General features: G+C 50.0%; 2 protein-coding genes and 1 long non-coding RNA gene across 5 annotated transcripts in view; 2 read left to right on the forward strand and 1 right to left on the reverse strand.

Annotated features, from left to right (window-relative positions):
- The window catches only part of UNC5A (unc-5 netrin receptor A), a 62,060-nt gene extending 60,830 nt beyond the window's left edge, over positions 1 to 1,230 (forward strand). For all 3 annotated transcript variants that reach the window (XM_060635117.3, XM_060635116.3, XM_060635118.3), the window contains one exon: positions 34 to 1,230. In XM_060635117.3, the coding sequence (XP_060491100.1) occupies positions 34 to 199 (166 nt within the window). In that variant the 3' untranslated portion in view covers positions 200 to 1,230. The remainder of the gene's footprint in view (positions 1 to 33) is intronic.
- On the reverse strand, positions 1,201 to 23,550 carry HK3 (hexokinase 3). The gene is made up of 19 exons (XM_060635114.3): positions 18,021 to 23,550; positions 14,316 to 14,437; positions 11,128 to 11,290; positions 10,770 to 10,924; positions 10,564 to 10,683; positions 10,379 to 10,474; positions 9,361 to 9,460; positions 9,096 to 9,279; positions 8,494 to 8,649; positions 8,115 to 8,348; positions 7,454 to 7,749; positions 7,203 to 7,342; positions 7,004 to 7,123; positions 4,490 to 4,585; positions 4,206 to 4,305; positions 2,264 to 2,447; positions 2,009 to 2,164; positions 1,611 to 1,844; positions 1,201 to 1,523 (listed from the first exon to the last, which is right to left on the reverse strand). The coding sequence occupies exons 1-19, from the start codon at positions 18,079 to 18,081 to the stop codon at positions 1,379 to 1,381; spliced, it is 2,862 nt and encodes a 953-aa protein (XP_060491097.2). The 5' UTR covers positions 18,082 to 23,550; the 3' UTR covers positions 1,201 to 1,378.
- LOC144616403 (uncharacterized) overlaps positions 9,202 to 23,975 on the forward strand; it is a 41,490-nt gene continuing 26,716 nt past the window's right edge. Inside the window, exons 1-2 of the long non-coding RNA XR_013555699.2 lie at positions 9,202 to 9,315; positions 23,517 to 23,619. This is a non-coding gene — a long non-coding RNA (uncharacterized LOC144616403). The remainder of the gene's footprint in view (positions 9,316 to 23,516; positions 23,620 to 23,975) is intronic.

Consider the following 23,975-nt stretch of genomic DNA (forward strand, 5'->3'; position numbering starts at 1 on the left):
GGCTCCTGTTCCCCCTCCCCACCCCCTCCACAGCCATCTCAGCTTCTTTGCCTCCAAGCCCAGCCCCACAGCCATGATCCTCAACCTGTGGGAGGCGCGGCACTTCCCCAACGGCAACCTCAGCCAGCTGGCTGCAGCAGTAGCTGGACTGGGCCAGCCAGACGCTGGCCTCTTCACGGTGTCAGAGGCGGAGTGCTGAGGCCAGCCAGGCCTACAACGCCTACACTCTCACCAGCTTTGGCACCCACCAGGGACGGACAGATGCCAGACGGGGCCCTTCCCCCATGCTCAGGGGGAGCTGTGTGGACAGGCCCCCTCCTGGCAGACACTGTCCCTTAACACTGGCCCTTCAGACCCTGCCTACACTTCTGCCCCTCCAAGGCCTGCCTGGCCAGGCTGGCACTGCCACCTGCTCTGACCATGCCCTGGCCTCTGGGGCCCACCCAGGGTGGACAGTGCCTAGAGCCCAAGCCAGGCCCAGCCCATCTGTGTGTGTGTATGTGCGTGTGATGCTACCTCTCCTCCTGCCCCTGGCCAGGAGGCCGCATACACACGGGCATGCGCGCACACGCTGGGCTCGGGACATGGCCCCCAGAGCTCCTGCCTGAGCTGGACCTTATGCAAACATTTCTGTGCCTGCCAGGTAGGGGCACATCTGAGGGGCCTGGCTTCAAGCCTGTTAGATTGAGGGCCACAGCTGGACAAGGGGCGGCCCCTGGGTTCAGGCACACAACCACCGCACGGGCATGTGCCCATGCATGTCTCGTGTTCTCATCTCACATACTCCCCCTCTCACACACACACACACACACACACGCTCATCTCATGCTGTACACCTGGAGGCCACTCACGTCTCTCACACCCAGTATCAGTCCACATCTGCCTCTCACATGCTGCCCTTCTCCCACCCACCCAGGGACACCCAATGGCTCCTCCCTGATCCTCCCTCTACCCCCAGCCTGGAGGAGCCCTGCCCAACAGGGCATGTGAATATGCAATGGGAGTCCCGGGCTGGACAATGGCAAGTGTGCGTGCCGTGGCGTGCCCGCTCCTGGGGCTGGCCGGTTCCCCCATGCGGGGTCTGTTGTGTGAAGCTCGTGCCCTGACTCTGTCTTAAGTGCATTCGTGCACTTACACTTGGCCTTATGTACACAGCCTTGCCCGGCCGCCGGGGTGCGTAGGGATTTTAGCGGACGTGAATGTAAATAAATTATATATATATATTGCTAACCCAAGTGCTACTTCTCTCTGAGAAAGCCAGAGGTCAAGGCTAGTGGCCACAGAATGGCCACATTTGGGCTATTCTGGGAGTCCTGGGTAGCTGGGGACAGGTAGGACCTGGGCCCTGGTCCAGCAAGGGTAGTTCCTGGAGACTTCTTCAAACATGGTCCATCTGGGCAAGGCGACAGGCAACCGCAGTGACCAGGGCTGCACCTTTGCCAGACCCATCTTCTGACTGCAGGAAGGTGACCGCACAGCGAGGGGCTAGCTCCCTGACTGTGGCCGCCACCAGGCCGGAGAAGCTGTGAAGGAGAGGGGCTGAGGTAAGACCAGGCCAGCCAGACCCCAGCCAGCCATGCCTCCCTGCTCAGCCCAGCACCCAGACTCACTGGGGGTGCAGCTTGTAGAGGGTCCCATCCACCCCCACGGATACAGTCAACTCTTCTAGGCCCCGGTTCTCACGGATCTTCTCCACCACAGCAGCCACACCCGCCCCACAGAGCTGGGCAGCCCGCTGAGACACAGCCTGGCACACCTCCAGAACCATCAGGGCATCATCTGAGGTCAGGGGCAGTCCCAGATCCTCCAGGATGGCTCGGACCTGCCTCAGAGCCAGGCTGTCACTGAGGAAAGAAAGGAAGAAAGCACAGAGAGCCAGAGTCCTGCATTAGCTTTCCCACCTCATGACATCTCCATCCTCTGGAATGGACCTCCCACCAACCAAAATTTTACCCAAAGTGGATAGATTCCTTTGGGAGGTGGAAGGAGCAATGCAGGCCTCAGGTACCTTTCAATCTCAGAGAGAAACTTGGTCTTGAAGATGTCCCTGGTCTGAAGGCGCTGGGTCTGCTGGCCCCGGAAGAGAACTCCAAGGCTGGTCAAATGCAAGAGAATGTGGCGGACGATCTCCCCAAGGTACATGCCACTGATCATCTTCTCAAAACTGCAAGAAAGCATAGGTGCACAAAGGTCAGGAGACCCCACCTGCTACCATAACCAGTGCCAGCCACCACCAGCCACCTCTTTCCAACCCAGCCCATACCTCTGCTTGCCAGGGTTGATGGATGCTTGGTCCACATTTGCATCAAAGCAGGTTCTGAGCAAGCCCAGAGAGCCATCATCCCCAAAGGCTCCCCACTCCATATTGATGCACATGTGGCCTGAATCCCCAGCCACACTTGCCACATTCCGAAGTTCCTCCATGTAGCAGGCATTAGTGCCAGTTCCTGCAGAGAGGCCAGACAGGGTGGAAGCCATTTACTGACATGGATAAGACTCCTCTGAACCCTTCCCAGACTGAGATGGCAAAATTTGGGTTCATGTCTTACCTCTCCATTTCCCCACAGTCACAACCTGTGCCAGATCCTGATATGCCTTCCTTCCTGACATTCCTTCTGAAGACCCTGGGGCATCAAGGCCTCTGGGCCTCCACTACTTTCCTTACAAGCACCACCATCACTGTATCTTCCATGCTACCCCAGACCACCCCTGGGAGATACGTGAGGGAGCCTCCCAACCCCTGCTGCCTGCAACTGAGAGGCCCAATCTACACTGGCTTTCCACATCTTTAGTCAAACCAGCAGGTTCTGGCTGGGAACCAGGGACATAGGAATCAAGACATGAGGAGCCCTACAGTGGCCAAAGTTGGGCAGTAAGCAGCTAACTCTGATAGTGCCTGTATGTACCCAGATAGAAGTGCAAATAAGAGCATCATGGGAGCCTTAAGCACCGAGTCTTCCTGCCTAGAGGGTCAGGAAAAGCTACAGAGAGGAAATGACGTTTGGATTTTACCTTAAAGCCAAGAAGCACAGAAAGGAAAGGCATTCTAGGCAGAAGGCATACTCTGGGTAAAGACATCCCCTCCCTCTCCCCCAATACATGGTCAGCTCTAGGCAGGTGGTCTCCTTGTCAGCCCCACCTGGAATTCCTCTCACTAGTTGTTTATTCACATAGCAATCTGGGCACACCTCTCCTGAGCATCTCTCCATGCTAGGTTCTATTTTCAAGAAGCCCCCAGTTTAAAGGAGGCTACTACATACCTCCTTCTCTGGGAGACTACCCAAAGAGCTGTGGGAGCCCTCCTCCACTGCCTAGACAACCCTCTCTCTTCAAGTCCCATTCATGTTGGGATCACTTCCTTTCTGATCTTGGCCTTGTCACCCTGATGTGTAGAGTCCGATTAAGCTCTCTGACTGCCACATGCTGTTCTGGGCTCAATTCCTACTAAATGGTCAGTTGTTTGTTTGTTTTAAAGTTTTTTTTTTTTTTCATTTAAGTAATCTCTACACCCCACATGGGACTTTAACTCACGATCCTGAGATCAAGAGTGACATGCTCCTCTGACAGCCAGCCAGGCACCCCATGGTCAGTTTTGAGAAGACAGGTATTTCCCCTGTCTTTATGTGGTTTCCTGACCTTTCATCCAGGCCCTATCTGGCCAGAGGAGAAATGCTTAATAAAGACTTAGGATCTTGGACTACCTGAAGGACCCCCACAGCTCATTCTGTGTCCTCCACCCACAGCCTCTACTCAGTTCCAAGCACTGTATATGTACCATGAGCTAAGCATTGTCCCACACTTTGTTGCCTCTTGTTTCATTCTCATGACCCTTGAGACAGGCATTATTATCTCCATCTTAGAGAGAAGGAAACTGAGTCTCTGGTGATTTGGTCAAGGTCGTACAGATAGAAGTGGCAGAGCTAGTATTTCCACCCAAATCTGTATGACTCTAAAGCTCAGAGTCATTTAACTGAAGGGCAAACTGAGGCTCAGAGAGCTTAAATGACTGTGAGTCAGTAGCTGAGCTGGGCTAAACAACCAAAGTTTAGACACCCAGTCCAAATGAGTGTTGCAGGGCCTAGTTGGGTCAGGCAGGAAAGATGCCACATCCCCAAGACCAGGGGAGTGTCCAACCTGAGGAATCAACAGGAAGCAATGAATTAACACCAGGCAGTAGGAGCACAAAAAAGCAGGGCCCTCCTCACCAACGATGAGGCCAACCTCACAACGGGGATCCTCATAGCCACAGGACATCATGGTCCCCACCGTGTCATTGACAATGGCAACCACATTCAGCTTCACTGCCTGCACACAAAAGGATGCTGCTAGTTGCTGGGCAACGTGGTCGTCACGGCAACCAGCGCTGGACCCAAAGGTCTCTACTGCAGAGAGCCACCCACTCCACCCCCCTGGGTCAGGAAGCAAGGGACCCTTTGCTCCCTTCAAGGCCTGCCACAGCCCCAAGCATCCCTAGAGGCACACTCCTCACCTGTTTTCGCCCAATGGCTTCCCGCAGCAGACACACAACATCTTGGCCCTCACAGTCTGATGCATTGAAACCCTTTGTCCAGTTTAGGAGGATGCCCTAGGGTGGGACCAAGGTGGGGCAGGAAGGTAAAGGCCCCTTGGAATCTCACTCACCCTCCCCAAAGCCTGCATCCCATCAGAAGCATACGATTTCCCCTCTCCCCAAACAGGATCCCATACCCACTCTGCCACATGGTTGAAGGCCTTGCCCTCTGCCCCTCCTAACTCTCCAGGGGCCTTCCTGTGTAAAGAAAGCTATTAATAACCATCTGACCTATGTCTTCTATTATTAGTGCCAGAATGCTCAGATGGTCTGAGAGTCTGGATGTTTTAAGACGGCTGCCCAGAAGGAACGGCCCTTCATAATTGGGTTAGGAATGAACCGAGCTGATAAAATGAGTGCTATGTATGAGAAGGGGGAGGACACAGAAGGCTCAGGGGTCCAAATGACAGAAAATTCTGCTCTTTCAGAAAGAACTAGCAAGAGTCACTTGAGAGGAAGGAAATTGAGGAATTAGGGATAGAGCCGTGTCCATAGCAGATACACTTGTGTGTTCCAGATATGAGTGCAGGACAAATGGAAAAGCCAGAATCCAGACACCTGGGCAGAATGGGGGGAGACAAGACAGATAGGCCTTTATTGTGAGAAATTGGCCTTAAATTGTGAACTTAGTGATGGGCTTGGCAGCATAGAACTATTCATTTCTAAGTGTGCTTCCTCTTGAGGGTGGGGGCAGGAGGAGTTAGCCTACTGCTATTAGAAAATGGCAGCTCTGCCCAAAGTATGAGCATGCAGAGCAGCTATGAAAATCTTTGGGGCAGGAGATTTTAGAACTATTAACCGACATTTCCCCCAACAATATTTCCTTTTATCCTTTTTCCTATATAACCACAGCCAGATTGTTCTATGCTCATTGTATTGAAACCAGAAACCAGAGAGTGAGAGGGCAAATGAGGAGGAGGGTTAGTGTGGGGGAGACAGATCATTAGTAGCAGCAAAACTTCCCTGCTCCCAGACAAGAGAAAGACCCCTGGTCTGGGGAAGGGGTGCTGGGTGTGAGGGACTGAAGTTTTGGAGTTTCCTGAGAAAGGTGTCCTATGCCTCTTCCTGGGCCATTCCCCTGTGTGGGAAGGGAGGAGACAGTAGAGATTGGAGTGACCTGACAGCAGAGGAGGTCTCTGTCCTCCTTCCCCTTGGAGGGGAAGGTGAGTTGTCAAGGAAGGTGTCAAGAACCAAGACAGGAAGTGGCAGAGAGTCCACATAGCTGGGGCCTGGGCATCTCCTGACTTCCCCGAGTACCTGCACGTACACAACAAAGGATGCTGTGCAGTTGGGAGCGACCCCTACCTGGGGAAGGAGGTCCCCAAATTGATTATCATTAAGTTATCACTCCTCAAAAGAATGTGGGCTCAACACAGAAATTAAGTTCAGTTCTAGAAAATGAATAGGACCTTGTTTGTTTTTGCATCCTGAGTCCCATCTTCTTCTCACACCTTACAAGGAATAATCAAATGGTGCAAGGGTGCTTAGCCTAGAGTGGAGGAGACCAGCAGACAGACAGTGCTGAATGCTCAATTCCAAAGGGCCACTGTGTGAAAGAAAGCAAAATACAGAGGCAGGTGTCTGAGAGAGGTCAGAGCTGGAGCAGAGGTGAAACCTGCACAAAGGCTGGGTGGAGAAGAGAAAGCAGAGCTTTTTCAGTGAGCACAGGCGTGGAAGAATGTGGTGGGCAACTTTAGGGGCAGCAAGCTCCTCATCACAGGAGGCTTTCTGGCAGAAGTTGGGGTTGTTGAGGAGGAGACTCCTGGGAACTTGGACCAGAGGTCTGGGAGGAGCTGTCTGCATGACAGGCCTCAGATGTATGCACTGAGAAGTCCAGCATTCTTGTTGAAGGACATGCAGAGGTGGATGCTTAGTGGGTGCTGTGTCTAGTTCTGTGCTGCTCTGCCATTCCAGTCAGGCACCCAACACCAAGCCAGGGCACAGCAAGGCCAGGAAGGGAAGACATGCAAAGAAACTGGACAACACAGCCGCTTGAAATACAGGAACAAATGCTCTTCCCTGCAGGTCCCCTAGATCAGTACACCAGGGCTGTGGGGGAGACAGTCAGTGTGTCCCCTCATCAGCCCTGATCTGGGCCTACACTGCTCCCGAGCGCCCAGACTTAACCTGGCTCCACTTTCCTGCCCACTGGCAGCCCCCAGGGGTATCCATGATCTTTTCCACCTCAGGCCTCTTTATAGCCCTAGATTCCAGGCCACTTCACTAGATTCTAGGCCATACCTCCTCCACCTGCACGCACCATATCCAGGGAAACTGGGACTAAGTGCTGGCCCAGCACAGCAGTGCTTCTGCCCACCCCTAGCTCCAGCCCAGGACACCTGAAGCCCTCTCCCAGGCCTCCTGCCCATTTCATGAAGGGGATGAGGGTGGAAAGCCCTTGGGGATGGTTTCTCCTGGCCCTCCCTCCCTCACCTGATCCAGGCCAAGCTGCCTGCATGGGAAGGAGAAGGTGAAACCCAGGGGGAGGCTCTGCCCACTCAGGCCTTGCTTCTGCTGGAAGTCCACAATGCAGTCCACAATGTGGTCGAAGAGCTAAGATACGGGGCAAGTCAGAGGGTGGTCCCATCCTGGCTCTTCCCCATTCTTGACATCAGGTCCAAGCTGTGAGTACCTGCTGTCCAGAGCCCTGGGCCACACACTCTGGGATGGAGTAGACCTGGCTGGTGATCTGCACACCTCCTGCAGTTACACGTACCAGGAGGACCCGGAAGTTGGTGCCCCCAAGGTCCAGGGCCAGGAAGTCCCCACGCTCTGTGGGACAGAGACCCTCAGTGCCAGGACAAAGCTGGTGGCTCGACTTCAGCACATGCTATGACTTCCAGGAACCCATAACCCAGCCCCACACTTAGGCCAGGTCCTCACCACTGCCATCAGGCGTGGCCCGTACATAAGTGGGCAGCATTCGGAGGGATGAGGCCTCCCCTCGGAGCCCCTTGGCCATGGCCTCCTGCATCTGTGCCTGCACTGCTGCCAGCTGTTCACGGTTCAACCGGAATGGTGCCAGGGTCTCTTCCAGCAGGCGTCGGTGAGCAGCCAGGCGGGCAGCCACAGCAGTCACCATTGCCACGCCCTGGCCGCCCCCGTCCACAGAGGGAATGAAGGAGACGTCACATTCAGGGACCAGGAGCATCACGGTCTCCTGCAGGATGCTGAGGAAACTACACAGACACATAGCAAGCATACCTGGCTTGGCACCTGAACCTGAACCCCAGGGCTTGCTGAAGCCCTGAGCCCCATTACTCCAGATCCCTTCAATTCTAAATCCATCTGTGAACCAACCATATGCCCAGTGTCTCCAGTGCTCCCAGAGACCCCTCCCTTGCACACCCAAAGAGAAGCATCTTTTCTCTCCCGTGACTTCCTCTGGCTTCCCTTAGTCCCCATCTGACCTCACTCTGCTTGAGTGCCACTTGTACCCACTGCCTGGCACCCATGCTACCACAGAGTGCCCTCTGGGTCTCTATGGAAAACACACACATGTTCTTGCTACCTGCTCACACAGGATTGTGTGTTTTTCCCATACCTGGGATGTCGCTCAAACACTCGGCCTCCGGTGGCCACAGCGATCTGAAGCATCTGCTGCTCCCGGCTGTGTTGGAGACGGGAGAGAACAGCAGCCAGGGCAGCACCACAGAGTCGGGCAGCCCGAGTAAACACGGCCGTGCACACGTACCGCACAAGCTCAGCATCCGAGGTTCCCACGCTCAGGCCCAAGTCCTGCAGGATAGCATGCACACGGGCTGCCCCGGCCAAGGGGCTAGAGGGACACAGCGTACTGGGACTCAATAGCCTGGAAGCTCCCTACCCACCCCCAGCCCCAGAGCTACCTGGGGGACAGAGCATCCTTCCCTCTCCCAAGCCAAGAAGCCCCTTGTCTAGGCCCACTCGCTTTCCCTACTTACTCCTCCATCTCAGTCACATGCTCTAGGAGAATGCTGCCTCGGCTCAGCAGGGCAGGGGAGGTGCAGCCGCCAAAGAGGGCTCCTTGCTGGGCCAGGTGAGCCAACACAAGCCTCACCAGTTCACCCAGGTACAAGCCCCCAATCATCTTCTCAAACCTATAGGTAGGAAGTATGGCTGGACAGAGCCTTTCTTAAGCCCTCAGCCCACCTGACCCCACCTCTAAGAGCCCCAAAAGAAGGATCATTTTCTTTAGGGTCCCCGGACTGGAGGTTCTAGAAGCAAATGGCCTTCCAGGAGATAGGTGGGTGTTTATCCAGATTTTGCTGCCCCCTCTGGCTTAAGTTGGGTTCAGAGGGGCTCCTGGAGGGTGGCAGGACCCAAAAGAGGGCAGGGAACACCTGTCAGGAATAAGGGAGGGCTAAGTGTTGAAAACTCTGGGTTCTAGAATCTTAAGCCCTTAATTCTTTGAGCCTGGCCAGGGCCCCCCAGGTTGCAACCTGGAAACCCTATGAGCAAGCAAGAGGGAGGGTCCTGAGTTCAGGGATAGCAGTGAGGAAGGGAGCAGAAGAATGATAAGCTCTAGAGCAGAAGATCAGGCCACCTCTGGGCACCAGGATTCAGGGACTCTTGGTCCAAGGCATGGTCAAATGTGGTCAGCACTGGTCCCAGGGCTTCATCATCGCCGAAGGAGCCCCACTCAACGCTGACGCAGACACGGCCCCGGTCCTCATCCAGCACCGCCACATGCCTTGCCTCCTCCATGTAACATGCATTGGTGCCAGTGTCTGGCAGGGATGACTCCATCAGGACCTCCCCATCAGGTAGCTGTGCCCTCTACCCATCATCACAAATGGCCCACCGCTCACCTACAACAAGCCCGACCTCACAAGGCCCAACCCCTGGCTCGCAGCCCATCATGGTGCCCACTGTGTCATTCACCACGGCAACCACATCGATGCTGTAGGCCTAGACAATGGAGAGGGCAGAGGTCAGGGTTCTACCTATGTAGGTAGTGGGGAACCGGGGGGATAGGCAAGCCTAGGGCCTTGGTTTGACGGAGGGGTCCTGGCTTTGATGGAGGTTCTCAGAGTCCATGAAATATGTGTGCTCATGCCCACACATATATTCTAGGCCATCCCACCTAGAGGATTTTCCTCCCATTCCACACTTCCCCTTGGCTCTTCCACCCCCAGCTCGGGTTCTGGGACTCTCAAAGGCTCCAACCTCAGCCATCACCCCCAGAACACCAGCGCTCCCCACAGGACCAAGATGAGGGTGAGCAAGCATGGCATCTGGAAAACTGCACTGTTGGCACCTGGCTTGCTCATCCTCATCTTGGCCTGGCTTCCCAAGCCTGCTCCTCCCAGCCCTGACTACCATCCACTAGCACCACTGTATTTAGTCACATGAATTCAGATCCACCTTTCTCAGGCATCCAGGCTTTTGCATATTCTCTTCTCTGAAACCAGACCTTCCACCCCAGGCCTAGCTTATACACCTGGAGAATTCCTCCTTCAAATCCCTGCCCAGGTCCTGGTGTACCTTTCCCAGTGCTACCAGAGTCATTGGAACCACCTCCTTGACAGGGACAATCTTTTGTCAAAATGCTTTCCCACTAGACTGTGAAGTCCTTGAGGACAGGGTCAAGTCCTTTCATCCTTGTTTTCTCCTACAGTCCTGAAAATTTTTTGACCTTTCCTAGCCTCAGCCTCCTTACCTATAAAATGGGAATGGTAGCAACATTCACCCCAGAGTTAAACTGGATAAAGGATATAAACAGAAAAGGAAAGCAGGCCTTCCCAGGAGCACAGGCACAGCCTATGTGTGCTGGGCCCAGGCCCAGGCCACACAAGCTGCCCTCCCATTGCCCTTGCCTCTACTCACCCCCTGCCTCTTGATGGCATCTCGTAGTAACTGGACCACGTCGTGGCCTTCCACACCACTGCACCTAAAACCTTTGGTCCAGGAAATGAGGGTGCTCTGGGGGCAGGAAAGCTGGGTTACTCCCCAGCAACCTTCATAGGGTTGTGGTTCCTCCACCCAATGTTCCCATGCCCACTCTGCCTCACCCTGTCCAGTCCTGTCTGGTGACAAGGGAAGGAGAAGCTGAACCCAAGCTGCAGATCCTGAGTGCTCACAGGGAATGCATCCAGGAACTCAGACAGGCAGTGGGCAGCAAAGTCAAAGAGCTGTGGAACAGGTTGGGGGCTCAAATCTGCCCACCAGAGCCCTGGCTACCCAGCCAAGCCCCAGAGACTGGGCAGTGACCTCTCACCTGCTGACCAGGTCCCAGCATCACTTCTGGGGGGATCACAAACTCCTGGCTCCGGGGCTCCATCCTGTGTCCTTCAGTGCCCATCAGAGTCACCCACAGAACACGCAGTGAGGCCCCTGTGGCCCCCAGCTCCAGCACCAAAAAATCTCCTTGCTCTGGGGCAGAAAGGTCACAGAAAGGCATGAGCTGGCAAGACAAGCCCTCTGCCTCCCAGAAACATCCCCAAGGACTGTAAAGTCTCATTAAGAGAGCTTAGAGTTGGGAACCTTAATGGGAAGAGGGATAAGGAACTTCTCCCTTCCCCAGATCAGAACACTCTCCCCAGGCCTGCCCACCCATCTTAGTCTATGTCACCCACCAGTGCCATGTGGGGTGGACCCCACATATGTGGGCAGCATCCGGACAGCGGAAGCAGAGCTGGCCTGCCCCCCTAGTGCCTGCTCCATGGAGCCCAGGAGGCTGGTTTGGATCTGCTGCAGCTGTGTCTGTGTTACCTTGAATTGCTGTAGGCATTCCAGCACCTGGGGAGAAACAGGCTAACATCTGGGCAAGAGCCCTGTTAACCTAGCCAAGCTCTCTCACTCTAATCAGGACTGTCCTGCCTGGCTCACACCTCCTCTTCTTGCCAGTACAGACCAGCACCTCCCTTGACTTTCCCAGAAGCTGACTAGAGCCCTTCCTGAGCTCTTTCTGAGCCTTGCTGGTCTCCCCAACACCTGCTCAGCCCCACTCCTCACCTCTTCACATCCCTTGGCTCTCTTTTATAGCCTGCAGCTTACACTACATTCCTGCATTCTTAGAAGGTTCCTTCTTAGAGGGGAGACCCACACACTTCCTCCTCCTGCTCCATTCTCTGGTAGCTCCTTCTCAGATCCCTGTGTCCCCTGCCCCTTCCTCTTCTTTGAATTCAGGGTTTAGTGAGACCTCTCTCCTGTCATACCCCTGACTCACTCTGGCTCCCCAGTACCCAGAGGTGAGCTGCTCAGTGAATTATCATTGAATGAGCAAATGAACAAAATGTGTGAATGAATCTCAAGTTCAGGTTCTTAATCCATTTGACTCTGGAACCTAAGTAAGCCCGGCCCAGGAAAATTTGGAGGCTACACAATGGAGGACAATTGGCCATCAGTCATCAGCCATCAGTCAGCCATCCTTCCCACAGACATCGATAGAGCCCCTACTACATGCCCAACACTATTCTAAGCACTATATGTTGCATAACCAGCTGAGTTCTGTTCTTGTGAAGCTCAGATTTCAGCATAGATGCAGAAAATAAGCAAATAAACATATATTCTGGTAGAAATGGTAGATTTTTTTTTTTTTAAAGGCAGGAATAGAAGTTTGAGAGTGACCAGGGGAGGAAGAGGTATTTTTGGATATTGGTCTGGGAAGTTCTCCCTGAGGAGGTGACCTAAATGAAGGAAGGGAACAAGCCATTTGAAGATCTGGAGAAGAGGATAAAGGGATTTTCTTCAGAGTGAGGGGATGAATTGGGGGGAAGGCTGGACTAGGGATGAATCAAAGTGATGGGAGGGATAGGCAAGCAAAAAGCAGAGAATAGGACACCCCAGGTTCTTCTCCATCAGGCTACTGTGGGGGAGTTTAAGAGGACCCCAGTACCTCATCTGTATGTGGAAACCTACCCCAGATGACTCTCTGGCCTGTCCTTCAAAGAGACACCAGCAGCCCTCCTAGGTTTGCTGGAGAGTCCCAACCTGTGACTCTATTTTCTAGTCTCCTGGCCTGAGCCTTTCCCAGGTCCTCACCACCTGTCCCACAGGAATTCCATTCCAGTGCCCCACGCTGGACCCATATCTGCAAAGTAACCACCAGGCATATGAATAAGGAGGCAGGGAGAGCCAAGGAGGAAAGGATGTTCAGTGAGGGAGATGCAGGCGAGTTGCTCCCACCTCTGCTTAAGAAGAGAATGGAAAACAGATTCCTAAGGAGGCAAATGATCCTACCTGGAGTGCCAGATGTTCAGTTCCGTGTTTACATTATAGGGGATGCTTCTAGCAGCCATGTACACTAGGAGGGGTTGTTCATGTGTTACAAATGATGAAACTGAAGCTCAGAGAGGGATAGTCATCTGCATAACCCAAGCAGCTATTAAGGGACAGAGTGGGATTTGAGCCCAGAACTGACCGAAGAGGGGTTTCCATATGAATGTGAAACCTTATAAAAACTAGCAATTTCACCTCAAAAGAACTCAAAGCTGATGAAGGTTACAGCAAAGAAACTCCAAAGGATGAGAAAACTTACATCTGAGTCCTTGTTCTGCCACTTCCTGGCTGTGTGGCCCTGGAATATGGCCAAGAGAATAATAATACTCAGAAGGCCTGAGTCCCCCATGCCAGGGGCCATGTCATTGCTCACTTCTGTGGCCCAATCATGAGTTGTATACTAGGGAAACGTTGATAGCATGGTCTGGAGCAGAGACTGGACAAAGGTGAAGTGGGAGCGTGAAATGCAGTGAGGGGTGATGCCCTCACAGTTTAGGCAACAAGCCAAGTCCAGCAGATGTCAGAATAACCTAGAAAACTAAAGAAACTGCAGGGAACAACTCAAGAACCCTTTCATGGATGCCTCCTCTGTGCAGGTCCTTTATCTCCATTAGTTCACTTAATCCTCCAAGGGGGTGGGAGGATTAGACTTTATTTTCCTCCATTTTACTGATGAGGAAACAGACTAACAGATATGAAATGACTTACACAAGTGTTTCCTGCCTGATGGTGTGATATGCAAGGGTTTCTAAATCTTGGTCAAGATGACAGAAAAGAAGGGTGCCTGAGTGGCTTGGTTAGTTAAGTGTCTGACTCTTGGTTTCAGCTTGGGTAATGATCTATGGTTTGTGAGTTTGAGCTCTGAGTCCAGCTCTGCTTGCAATTCTCTCTACACCCCTCTCGCTGCCCCTCCCCCACTTGCTCTCTCTGTCTCTGTCTCTCTCAAAATAAATAAACTTAAAAAAAAAAACAGATGACAGAAAAGAGAAACTCAGTCTGAGCTAACCTGAGGCTTATGGACTGTGCTGCAGAATAACCTCTACGTTGAGTTCAGCCCTGCAATCATCTCTGTGTGCCTGATTGCAGTGGCCATGTTGAAGGGAGGGAGACATGCAGGAGTAACTAAAGAAATAGGAGAAGGAAGTGCCTTAAGAATGCAACTTTCTACCAGAAAACCCCAAGATGGTCCTTTCTAGACTATGCCAACCCATCAGGGCAGGGACAGCGTCTATGTAGCAAGGTGGCAAAAGCAATGCCTTTGGAACTGAAACACCTCAGCTGAAGCTCCTGTTTAGCTCAACTAAAACTCAAATCACTTCACCTCTCTAAGTCCCCTCTTTCTCAGCTGTAAGATGAAAAGATAATCCCCACCTTGCTGTTGTGTGGAGCCACAGAAGAGGTAGTTACCAGATCAGATCTGAAAGGCTTGGTTAACTAGAAAGGGCTGCATGGCTGTGAGCCCATGGCCCCACTGCATATTCAGCTGATCCTGCCCTTGACAGCCTTGAATAGCCATGAGACAGAAACCCAGTGCTGCACTTACCAGCTCAGAGCTGTCTGAGGGGCAAGGCAAGCCCTTCTGGGAGCAGCTAGGAAATCCTTCCCTTTGCTGCAACCCTACTGCCCCAATGGAGTCCATGTGTTTCCACAATGGGGGGTGGCCACCTATAGAAGGAAAAGGACAGCCCTCATGAACCACACACTCTGCAAACCCTCAGAGGCCATGGCCCTTAACTTTCTTCCTTCTTAAGGGGTCTGGGAAGAAAGCTGTGTGCAGAGCTCATAACCTCTGACCATCAACGGATCCTTTGGTAATCAACCAGAAGGCCTTCATTTTCCAGAAGCATGTATATTAACAGAGCATTAGGAAGACTGATTTCTAATCCCAATGCCATTTATTCATTCTGTCATTTATTTACATTTACAATTCCTGATGGCTACTGTGCCTAATGTTGGGGTACAAAGGAGATGTAGCCCTTGGCCTCAGGGATTTCAGAGCCTTACCAACAATCATAATACAGTTGACATGGGCAGTAACAGACATGGACCTGCTACTGTGCTTGGGATTTCAGGGATGTTCCAGAGGTTTGGAACAAAGGGTGTGAGGTAAGGAGGGGCCAAAGACTTGCTGGAGAAGCAGGCAGGCTGGACTAAGAATGGCCTTTATGCCTAGCTAAGGCATGCAGATTTCATCTTTTTTTTTTTTAAGTTTATTTTGAGAAAGAGAAAGAGAGGGTGAGTGGAGGAGGGGCAGAGAGAGAGAGAGAGAGAGAGAATCCCAAGCAGGCTCCGCACTGTCAGCTCAGAGCCCAATGTGGAGCTCAGTCTCACGAACCGTGAGGTCATGACCTGAGCCCAAATCAAGAGTTGGACACTTAACTGACTAAGCCACCCAGGTGCCCAGCAAACTTCATCTTGAAGGGAGATCTAAACAGGGATGGGTTCGCGCTTTAGAAAGGAGTTCCACTAGTGGCACAACTTCGGGCAGGTCATTTCTGACTTCTTTGAATTTCAGTTTTTTCATCTGTAAAATGGGAGGAAATATCTACCATCTACCTTTACAAGGTTGTTGTAAGAATTAAATGGAGTAAGACTTAGAAAATGCTTTGAGGGGCGCCTGGGTGGCTCAATCAGTTAAGCATCTGACTTTAGCTCAGGTCATGATCTAACGGTTTGTGAGTTCAAGTCCTGCATTGGGCTCTGTGGTGACAGCTTGGAGCCTGGAGTCTGCTTTGGATTCTGTGTCTCCCTCTCTCTGCCCCTCTCCCAATCACACTCTGTCTCTCTCAAAAATAAGTACACATTAAAATAAATAAATAAAGTTAGTTTTGGGATTTTTTTTTTCCTTCAGGAAATTTAATGTGTAACACAAACATCAGTTCATGGGTGGGTTTTAGAAGTATAGTGATGCAGAATGGAAACAGCCCTGTGCTCAAAGTCGAGGACCCAGCTCTTCACAAAGCAGCATCACCAGGTGTCTAATCTGGAGGCCTAATTTTCTTCATCTGCCAAATGGGGACCAATATATGTCAAAGGGCTATGTGGCGCAAATGAAATAATGAGAACAAAAGAACCTTGCTCAGGGTGTGCTTTCAGATTTATTTAGATGAATCTGAATTGAAACTCTATGAGCCTCAATCTCCTCTTCTATGACAGGACAAAAATTCAGTTCTTGTGAGGATTAAAGGAGTTAATGAATCTGAAAGCCCTTTGCACACTGTAAAGGACTGTAGAGATGTCTGGTACTTTGCTAATTCAAGCTAGAGGTGGTATTGGTGTTCCAAGAAGTTCCCAAGGGAGCTTTTGGGGATTCAGGTGCCTTTCAGGGTTAAGAAAAAGGGAAAATGCAGTGGAGGCCCCAAGATGAGCAGAAGGCATCTGTCCACTGAATTACTCTACCTCTCTTCCTATAACAGCAAAACTTCAGGAAAGATACTCTTCCATCCCTGCAACCCCTCCCCATCTTCCACCCCCATGATGCCCATGAATTTGCCCTCCTACTGATCACCTAGGATCTCCTGACTGCCCAATCCCAACCTTTTCCTCAGTCCCCACCCTTACTGTCCTCTCTCAGTCATGCAAAGCCATGAGCATTCTTTTCACTGTAAAATTCCCTTGTCCCTTGGCTTTGACAGCCAGTCTTTCCTGGGCCTCCTTCCTGAGTCTCTCATAGTCTTCATAACTTCTTCTCTCCTCTCCCCTTAAACAACACCCCCCTCTCCTAGTTTCTGGCCATAGCCCTCTTCCCCACACTCCCTTTGTATCATCTGCAAGGTTTGATTGAGGCCTATTTGCAAGGGCTCCTAAATCAACCCCTGTCCTGAACCAAATCCCAAATTCTAATGGTCTGTTAGACATTACTGTCCAGACGATAGAGAGGCTCATCAAATTCAATAGTCAAAGACACATTCATTTTCTCCTTCACTTTTCCTTATGAAACTCTTCCTGTCCTCCACATTGGCTGGAGGCATTAAGGTTGCTCACTCTCACAGCTATTCAGGTGCCTGTTTACATCCTTGACCCTCACTTTCTCTATGCAATCAGGTCTTACGCTGAAAGAGCTAAAAATGGAAAGAGTTCTCCCATGTATCCCCTCCTCCTGGTTCCCACTGCCATTGCCCCAGACCCTATTCCCATCTGATTATTCCAACAACTACTAACTGATACTTCTGCTCCAATTTGTATATCTCCCTGCCCTACCAACTACCAACATATCACCAGACTATGCAAAAATGCCATTTCCCAGCCCTATCTCCCTTAAGGAGGTAAACCTTTACATTGTGATGTTCCCACTGCAGGAAAAAAAAAAAAAAAAAAAAAAGTCTAAAACTCTTTATCACAGCATTGCAGGCCCCAAGCTTCCTCTCTTGCTACTCCCACTCATAGTCCAGCCACACTTACTACAAGCTTCACCCTGTCTCCTGCTGTCCAGCCTTCATTCACGGCATTCCTTGACTCTGGAAGTACTGTGTCTGAGTCATTTACATCTTCAGCCCAGCACAAAATTTGGCATAGGTAGGTGCTAATACAGCTTTGAAAAATTTGGGGGTTGGGGGTGGGGTCCTTATTTGGAGAACTAAGAAATGAGTTTCTAACAAATTTCCTCAAAGTAACATATACCTAATTTCCAAAATCTGTCAAATGGGAATGTTAACTCCACGTATGTTACAAGTTTGTTTCAAGAATAAAATGGGATAACTAAGGCAATTATAATCTTAGTAAAGGGCCAAGAGTTACACACGGGGTGAGCTTTCACTCTCCTTTTGAGGCTCAGCTAACTCAAACATTCATTCACTCACTCCCAGCTAATTCAATCATATATTCACTCTCTTACTCATTCACTCTTCTATTTGATATCTATTCCATATTTCTACATGCCAAAGACTGTGAAGATTCCCCTCAATAAATCTCAGTGTTTACACTCCCAGTAAATGTATCCCTGTTTGCCTCTTCCAGCTGAGCCCAGTGGGGAGGGACATTTCTTCCACATCCCTAGATTCCCAGAACCCAGCCAGGGTCTGCACATGTTTGAGTAACTGTTGGCCTCTTAGCTTAACTCAGCTGAATCAGCTACATGAAGTGAGACTTCCTTCTGAAAAGTATCTACGGATCCCTGCCAAGGATGGGAGCTACCACTGAGGACATCTGGCTTAGTCGTTCCAGCCCACTCCCCTAGCATGGGCCAAGCTGGAGAGATGAGGGCAAGGGACTGGGGCTGAAGCAAGCAGGAATTAGAAGAGGCTCTTACCTGGGAGAAGCAGTTGGTCACTTTCCTCGGGCGTCAGCTCTTCTCTCTCAATGTGAGGCATCCCACTGAACTGTGAAATGAAACTCACAAGTCACCTGAGTTGTAATGTCCCACCCTCTTCCTTGGCCACCACTAACTGAACATCAGTTAATTCAGGAAGGTGCACTTCCTTCTGAGTCTGCCTTAAGAGAAGCCCAGCACAGGCAGGGCTATGGTGCAAACTTAAGCAAGATGAAGCAGGAAACTGGAGCCCTGAACTAGGTCAAGGACCCTGGGACATCCCCTCTGTAATGCTGGGAGCTCCGTCCACTTTACAAACACTCAGAGTCTGAGTTTTGAGTTGATGGCTTACCCCTGGAAAGATGGAAGAGCCTAGCATGAGAAATGTACAGTACAATAGACAATTTTCCAAAATGTAGTACTGGGGCAGATGGGTGGCTCAGTCAGTTAAGTGTCAACTCTTGATTTCAGCCTCAGTTGTGATCTCCAGACTTGTGGGATCGAGCCCTCCATTGGGCTCTGCACTGGCAGCATGGAGCCTGCATAGGATTCTTTCTTTCCCTCTCTCTGCCTCTCCCCAACTCACACACACACTCTCTCTCAAAATAAATAAATCAACAGTAAAATGCTGAAGTACTAATGTGCAAGAGGCAATGTGGGAACACAAGAGGAAGAGACTAACTCTGTTCTAGAGTGGGCAGGGCAATTTGAGAAAGCTAAGCCTTGAAGGACGAATAGCAGTATGCTGGCAGAGGTGATCCTTGACAAAGAGAAGATCATGTACAAAATCACGGAGCACAAGGCACCTTCATGGAATGGGATGCAGCTCCAAAGACCTAAAGAAGATATGTGTAGGTGGGGATATATAATGGGAAAGGTGGCAGCCAGACTGTAGAGTCTATCCTTGAATTGGTAGGCCAAGGGGTGGGTGGGGAGAAAGTAGGCTCATACCTTGGGTCTTCTCTACCAGAAAGGAAATGGGAATCTCAGGCTGCAGTACAGCTGTTGGCCACAAAGCTGTTTTTGCCCAAATTGGTCTTCTTGAATACATAGAACCTTGGGGTATCACTATGACCACTCCTATGGTCTGAATATCTGTATCCCCCCCAAATTCTTATGTTGCAAACCTAATGCCCAAGGTGAAGATATGAGATGGGGCCTTTGGAAGATTAGTCATAAGGGCAGAGCCCTAATGGGATCAGTGCCCTCATAAAAGAGGCCCTAGAGAGCATCTTTGCCCCTTCTGTCATGAGAGGATATGAGAAGTTGGCAGTCTGCAACCTAGAAAAGGGCCCTCACTCAATCATGCTTGATCTGAGACTTCAGTATACAGACTAATAAATTTCTGTTGTTTATATACCAGTCTGTGGTATTTTGTTATAGAAGTCTGAACAGGCTAAGACACCCACCAAGACAGGAGACCAGACATACTGCACCAATTTTCATTTCTGAGAAATTGGTAAGCAGAAATTTTAAAACTCTGGTCTACCTCAACAGCAGTAACCCTACCACTATCTACAGTAGAACATGGCCACCATGTGACACCAGGGTGGAGACCAGGGATGATGGCTCTTGTATTAGCTTTGGCTAGATTAGTGCCAATCAGACACATGGGCTCTGAAAAGCAGGGAAACTGGGGGTGGGGTCAGGAGGACAGAGTGGCCATCACCCACAGCATAACATCCTGCCTAGCCTAGGGCTCTAGTCTCTCTCAGCTTAGTTTAGTTGGAAGAGAATATGGAACTGAATGTGATTCATGCTGACAGCCAGAGTCCACAGTCTTCTGGGCCAGGGTGAGGATATGTTCCTAACAAGTAATGCCAAAACTCTTCACCCATGTTTCTGGAAGTCCTGTGTCTATCTCCCCGATACCCTAGGCAGAGTGTTGGGGAAGTTCTGTGTCAGGGCCTATAGAGGGTGGAGATTGCTCGGGCTTGAGGTCTGTGAGCAGCTGTGACAGTCCTGGCTATAGCAGAGGCATAGTAGTAGCCAGAAGTTCTCTTTGGACGCCAGATGACCACTGACCAACAAGAAGGACAAATCCTGACAAGACTCTCTCATAGCACCCTTAGTACCAATCTCCAGCTGTCCAGGAGGAACTGAGGGATGGGAATTGGTGGTCAGGTCATTGAAAGGTGGGCTACAGCCAGGGCTGGGCTAGGAGCTAGGCTCTCCCTACTCGGAGCTGTTCATAGTCTTGTTTCTCACAGCTAACAGTGCCCAGCAGCCAGGCACACAGGCTCAGTAAGTTCCCCACCATTTCTTCCACACCCTTTACTCCAGGTGTGCCTTCCAGACTTCCTACCCCCATCAAGCTGCTTCTTGCTGTTAAGTCTTTGTTCATGCTGGTCTATCTGGAATAACCTCCCCCTTTGCCCTCTCTAGCCTTGTCACCAAATTTTTCCTACCCTTTATACTTCATGGGTGCCTGGGTAGCTCAGTCAGTTAAGCATCTCTTAATTTCGGCTCAGGTCATGATCCCAGACTCATGGATCATGCTTGGAATTCTCTTTCTCTCCCCCTCTGCAGCTCCCCTGCTGTCTCTCTCAAAGTAAATAAACATTAAAAAAATTATATTTGAGTCATCACCAATGCTGTGGAGCCTTTCCTGAGAAGTTCCTCTTGGCCCTGACCCCAGCTGAGTGTGGTCTATTGATCTGAGGGTCTTGGATTGGCTTATATCATTGCATTGACAACAGTCTATTAAAATAATGTTTGTCTTTCCCCACAGACTCCCAAGAAAATGTTCCTTATTCATCTTTGGAATCCCATGGCCCAGGTTCTAGACCTGACATGTAATAGGTATCAGTTAATTTGTGTTAAATTGAAGAGCTACAACTTCAGTAGTACAGGGCTTTTGAAACTGAGAGTTTCGAAATAACCTCTTCCTGCTTTCCTGGTGCGTATAGCTTCAGCAGCCTTTCCACTCTGGGCTTATATATTCTTCTATCTTCCCACTGGTATACCCTCCACTTAGTATCTGACTTCTCCTCAGTCCAATTTCTAAATCAACTTAGGGCCAAAGCTGTTCTGCCTCACAGGTGAGAATGAGCCCATCCAAACTTAAAACTTCCATTGAGTTTTGGGACTCAAGTGGGAGGTAGGAGGTGGTGAAGTACACAGAGCATTAGTTCTAGTGTCAGGCAGATGGGTTAGAATCCCATCCCATTTAGCTGTATGATTTTAGGCAAATCTCTTCATTTCTCTGAGCCTGAATTTTCCATGCATAAAACGTGGAGACTAATTTTTCCATAGGATTTGCCTCAGGTTGGGTTTCCCCAGAGGCAGACCTAATTTGAGTGCAAATATCTTAACTGGGAAGTGATCCAGGCCAGGGCTAGAATGAGGGTGATCCATGTGAGGTGTGCCTAGCTACAAAAGGTAAAGACGCCCTCTTACCTTCATGTAAGTGCCAACTCTGTCCTTACATGAACCCAAAGCAAGGGCCCCTCACTCTAGTCCCAGCCCTGATCCAGGAAGTGCTGGCAGGGGAACTGGAAGTGAGGTAGGAAGGAAAAGAAAAGCAATTGAATGTACATAACTAAGTTGCTGCTGGCAGCTCGTGAGGCTCAGTCCCACAGAGGAACTCTGTGAGAACTCTGGTGGAGAATGCACCCACCTAACAGGTAAGGAAGCTCAAGTATTTATCCCCCAGCTTCCACCTTTCACCGGTTGAGGACTGCCTCAGGGGCCTAAGTCCTGGCATCCTAGCCTGTGCCAATACAAAGCTAGAGAAGTGCTAATGCAGAGAGCTGCAAATTCTTGCAATAGGTTACTGTGGGTATGTAATAGAATGTTGAGTGCCCAGGGGAAATGGGCAAGGCACAGCCTCTGCTAGAGGATGAAAGGCTGTTGTAAGGGATGAAATGAAATTACACAACCACAATGCCTAACATGGAGTAGTTCTCTTTCCCAATTTATGGTAATAGCTTACAAAGTTCATGGAGCTTTCCAGCTCTCCAAGAATTGGCAACACCAGCAGAACATCTGCTTCCCACCTTTCAGGAGAAGAAAAAAAAGAAAAAAGAAAAACCCATGGGTCCTGGGTGAGCTCTAAATGCCCAGGGACCCAAGCCTGTTGTGAAAGCCTGGTGGTTGTTGAAGCTAAGACAGTCAAGGGCTCACTCCTAAAATAACTGACTCCTTTCGCATCTGCACCCCACCTCTAGCTTCTTTTACTTCTCACCCTAACACTACTTATGACATACAAAACCAGCATCACATTAATAACTGCTGCCATTTACTTCTCATCTTCTATGCGACAGATACTGTGCCTTTATATACATTATCTTACTCCTTAGAACACGGTTAAGTATGATTTCCCCATTTTATGGACAAGGAAACTGGGTCTCAGAGGGATTAACACGTATCAGAGAAAGGGGTTCAGACTCAGACTGATGCGATACTCTTTCCACTGACTTTTTATCTCTTCATTGTCTCACTAATGCCTCTCTCATGGGACCATGGGTACAGGGGGAATAAAATAAATGAGCAGACTTTACCAAAGATAGGGATGGTAGAGTGTAGGGAGGGGGTAAGGAGTAAGGTCATGAAGGGCACTGGGGAGATGGCTGATGGCTGTTTTCCTCTGACTAGCAAGTAAGCCTATTGGTCCTGGTCCTACTGACCCATACTCGCCTCCAACAATTTGCCACTGACCCATGTTCTGGGGAAACTGCTCAATTTTAAGCTAAAAAATTCACTTTCTAGAATCAGCCTTTTCTCTTCTCTTCAGGAAGAGAGAGAAACATATTATCCCACTTATAATGCTCTACCCTCCAATAAATTGCCAGTAAATGAGACTAGTGAGGATTAAGTTGATGGGACATAATAAACTACTTTTTGTTAGAAGGAAAACAAGAAAATAATCAATACTAGAGTAAAAATACAGCATTTTCTTTAGGACTGAAGATGAGGGGCACTGTGGTCTCACTGCCAAGGACAAAAGTGGCTTTTATTTATTTCTCTGAGCCTTTGTTTCCTTATCTGAAAATTAGGGAGGGTAATACCTACCTCATAGAGTTGCTGTGAGGATTAAATGAAAGTACATACATTGCCTAAGCCACAATAGTTCCTCAAAAAACAACACCTATTACCTTACGTGATGCTGGCCACAATGTCCGTGCCACCCAACACCAAAACATGGAATAAATAGTGTGCATACCATGCTGCCTTCTTTTAACTCAAAGAGCTTGTGTGCAAAGGCTCAGGCAGGAAACAATGCCTTAAAGGCCTTTGCTGTGCCTTCCATCCTAGCTATCTCTGAATCTCCAGTCTAACACACCCTTCATTTTCATCTTTTTTAAAACCAAGGAAAAGGTAACTTTGAACTTGATAAATCAGAAGTTAGGAGAAGTCTGAGTGGTGTCCCTATTTATCCTGTCCCAGGGCCCATTCCTAGACAGCAGCCACCTCCCACAGTCTTTTATTACATCTCCAAATCAGGTTGGGCCAAAGCTAGCTTTCTTAACATCCTTGTTTGGTCATCTCCCACAGGTAGTTGCTTCTGCCATTCGACATCCTCTTATCTTTGGAGTCTGCAAGTACACTGAAGACAGACCACATCTCTGTTCTGCACCGAAAGCTCCTGGGCAATGTGGTAAAAAATGCGCACTCCTCTACTAATACACTGAAATATAAGTTATTTCCTATTGCTGCTATGACCTTTGACAGCAAGAGAACCAATCTGCTTTAACAGATATCCCTGGCATCCCCACTGGTTAATCTAGGAAGAAAAATAATTTTGCATAGGAACTACTAACAGAGCATTCAATTACAAATTCCTGGTAAGAATGGCAGGAGATATCCCTCAAAGGTCCTATGCTCTGGCTGAGAATTCTTAACTAGGTGAGGCAGCAAGATGAAGTGGTAGGTCACCGAATGGTAGGGACAGCAAAATAAGAGGTAGGATCTGATGCCTTGGCACCTTCCACAATGATGTCAGAAAAGGTCAAG

The sequence above is a fragment of the Panthera onca genome, chromosome A1 (genome assembly GCF_046562875.1).
Source record: "Panthera onca isolate mPanOnc1 chromosome A1, mPanOnc1 haplotype 2, whole genome shotgun sequence".
NCBI classification, from domain to species: domain Eukaryota; kingdom Metazoa; phylum Chordata; class Mammalia; order Carnivora; family Felidae; genus Panthera; species Panthera onca.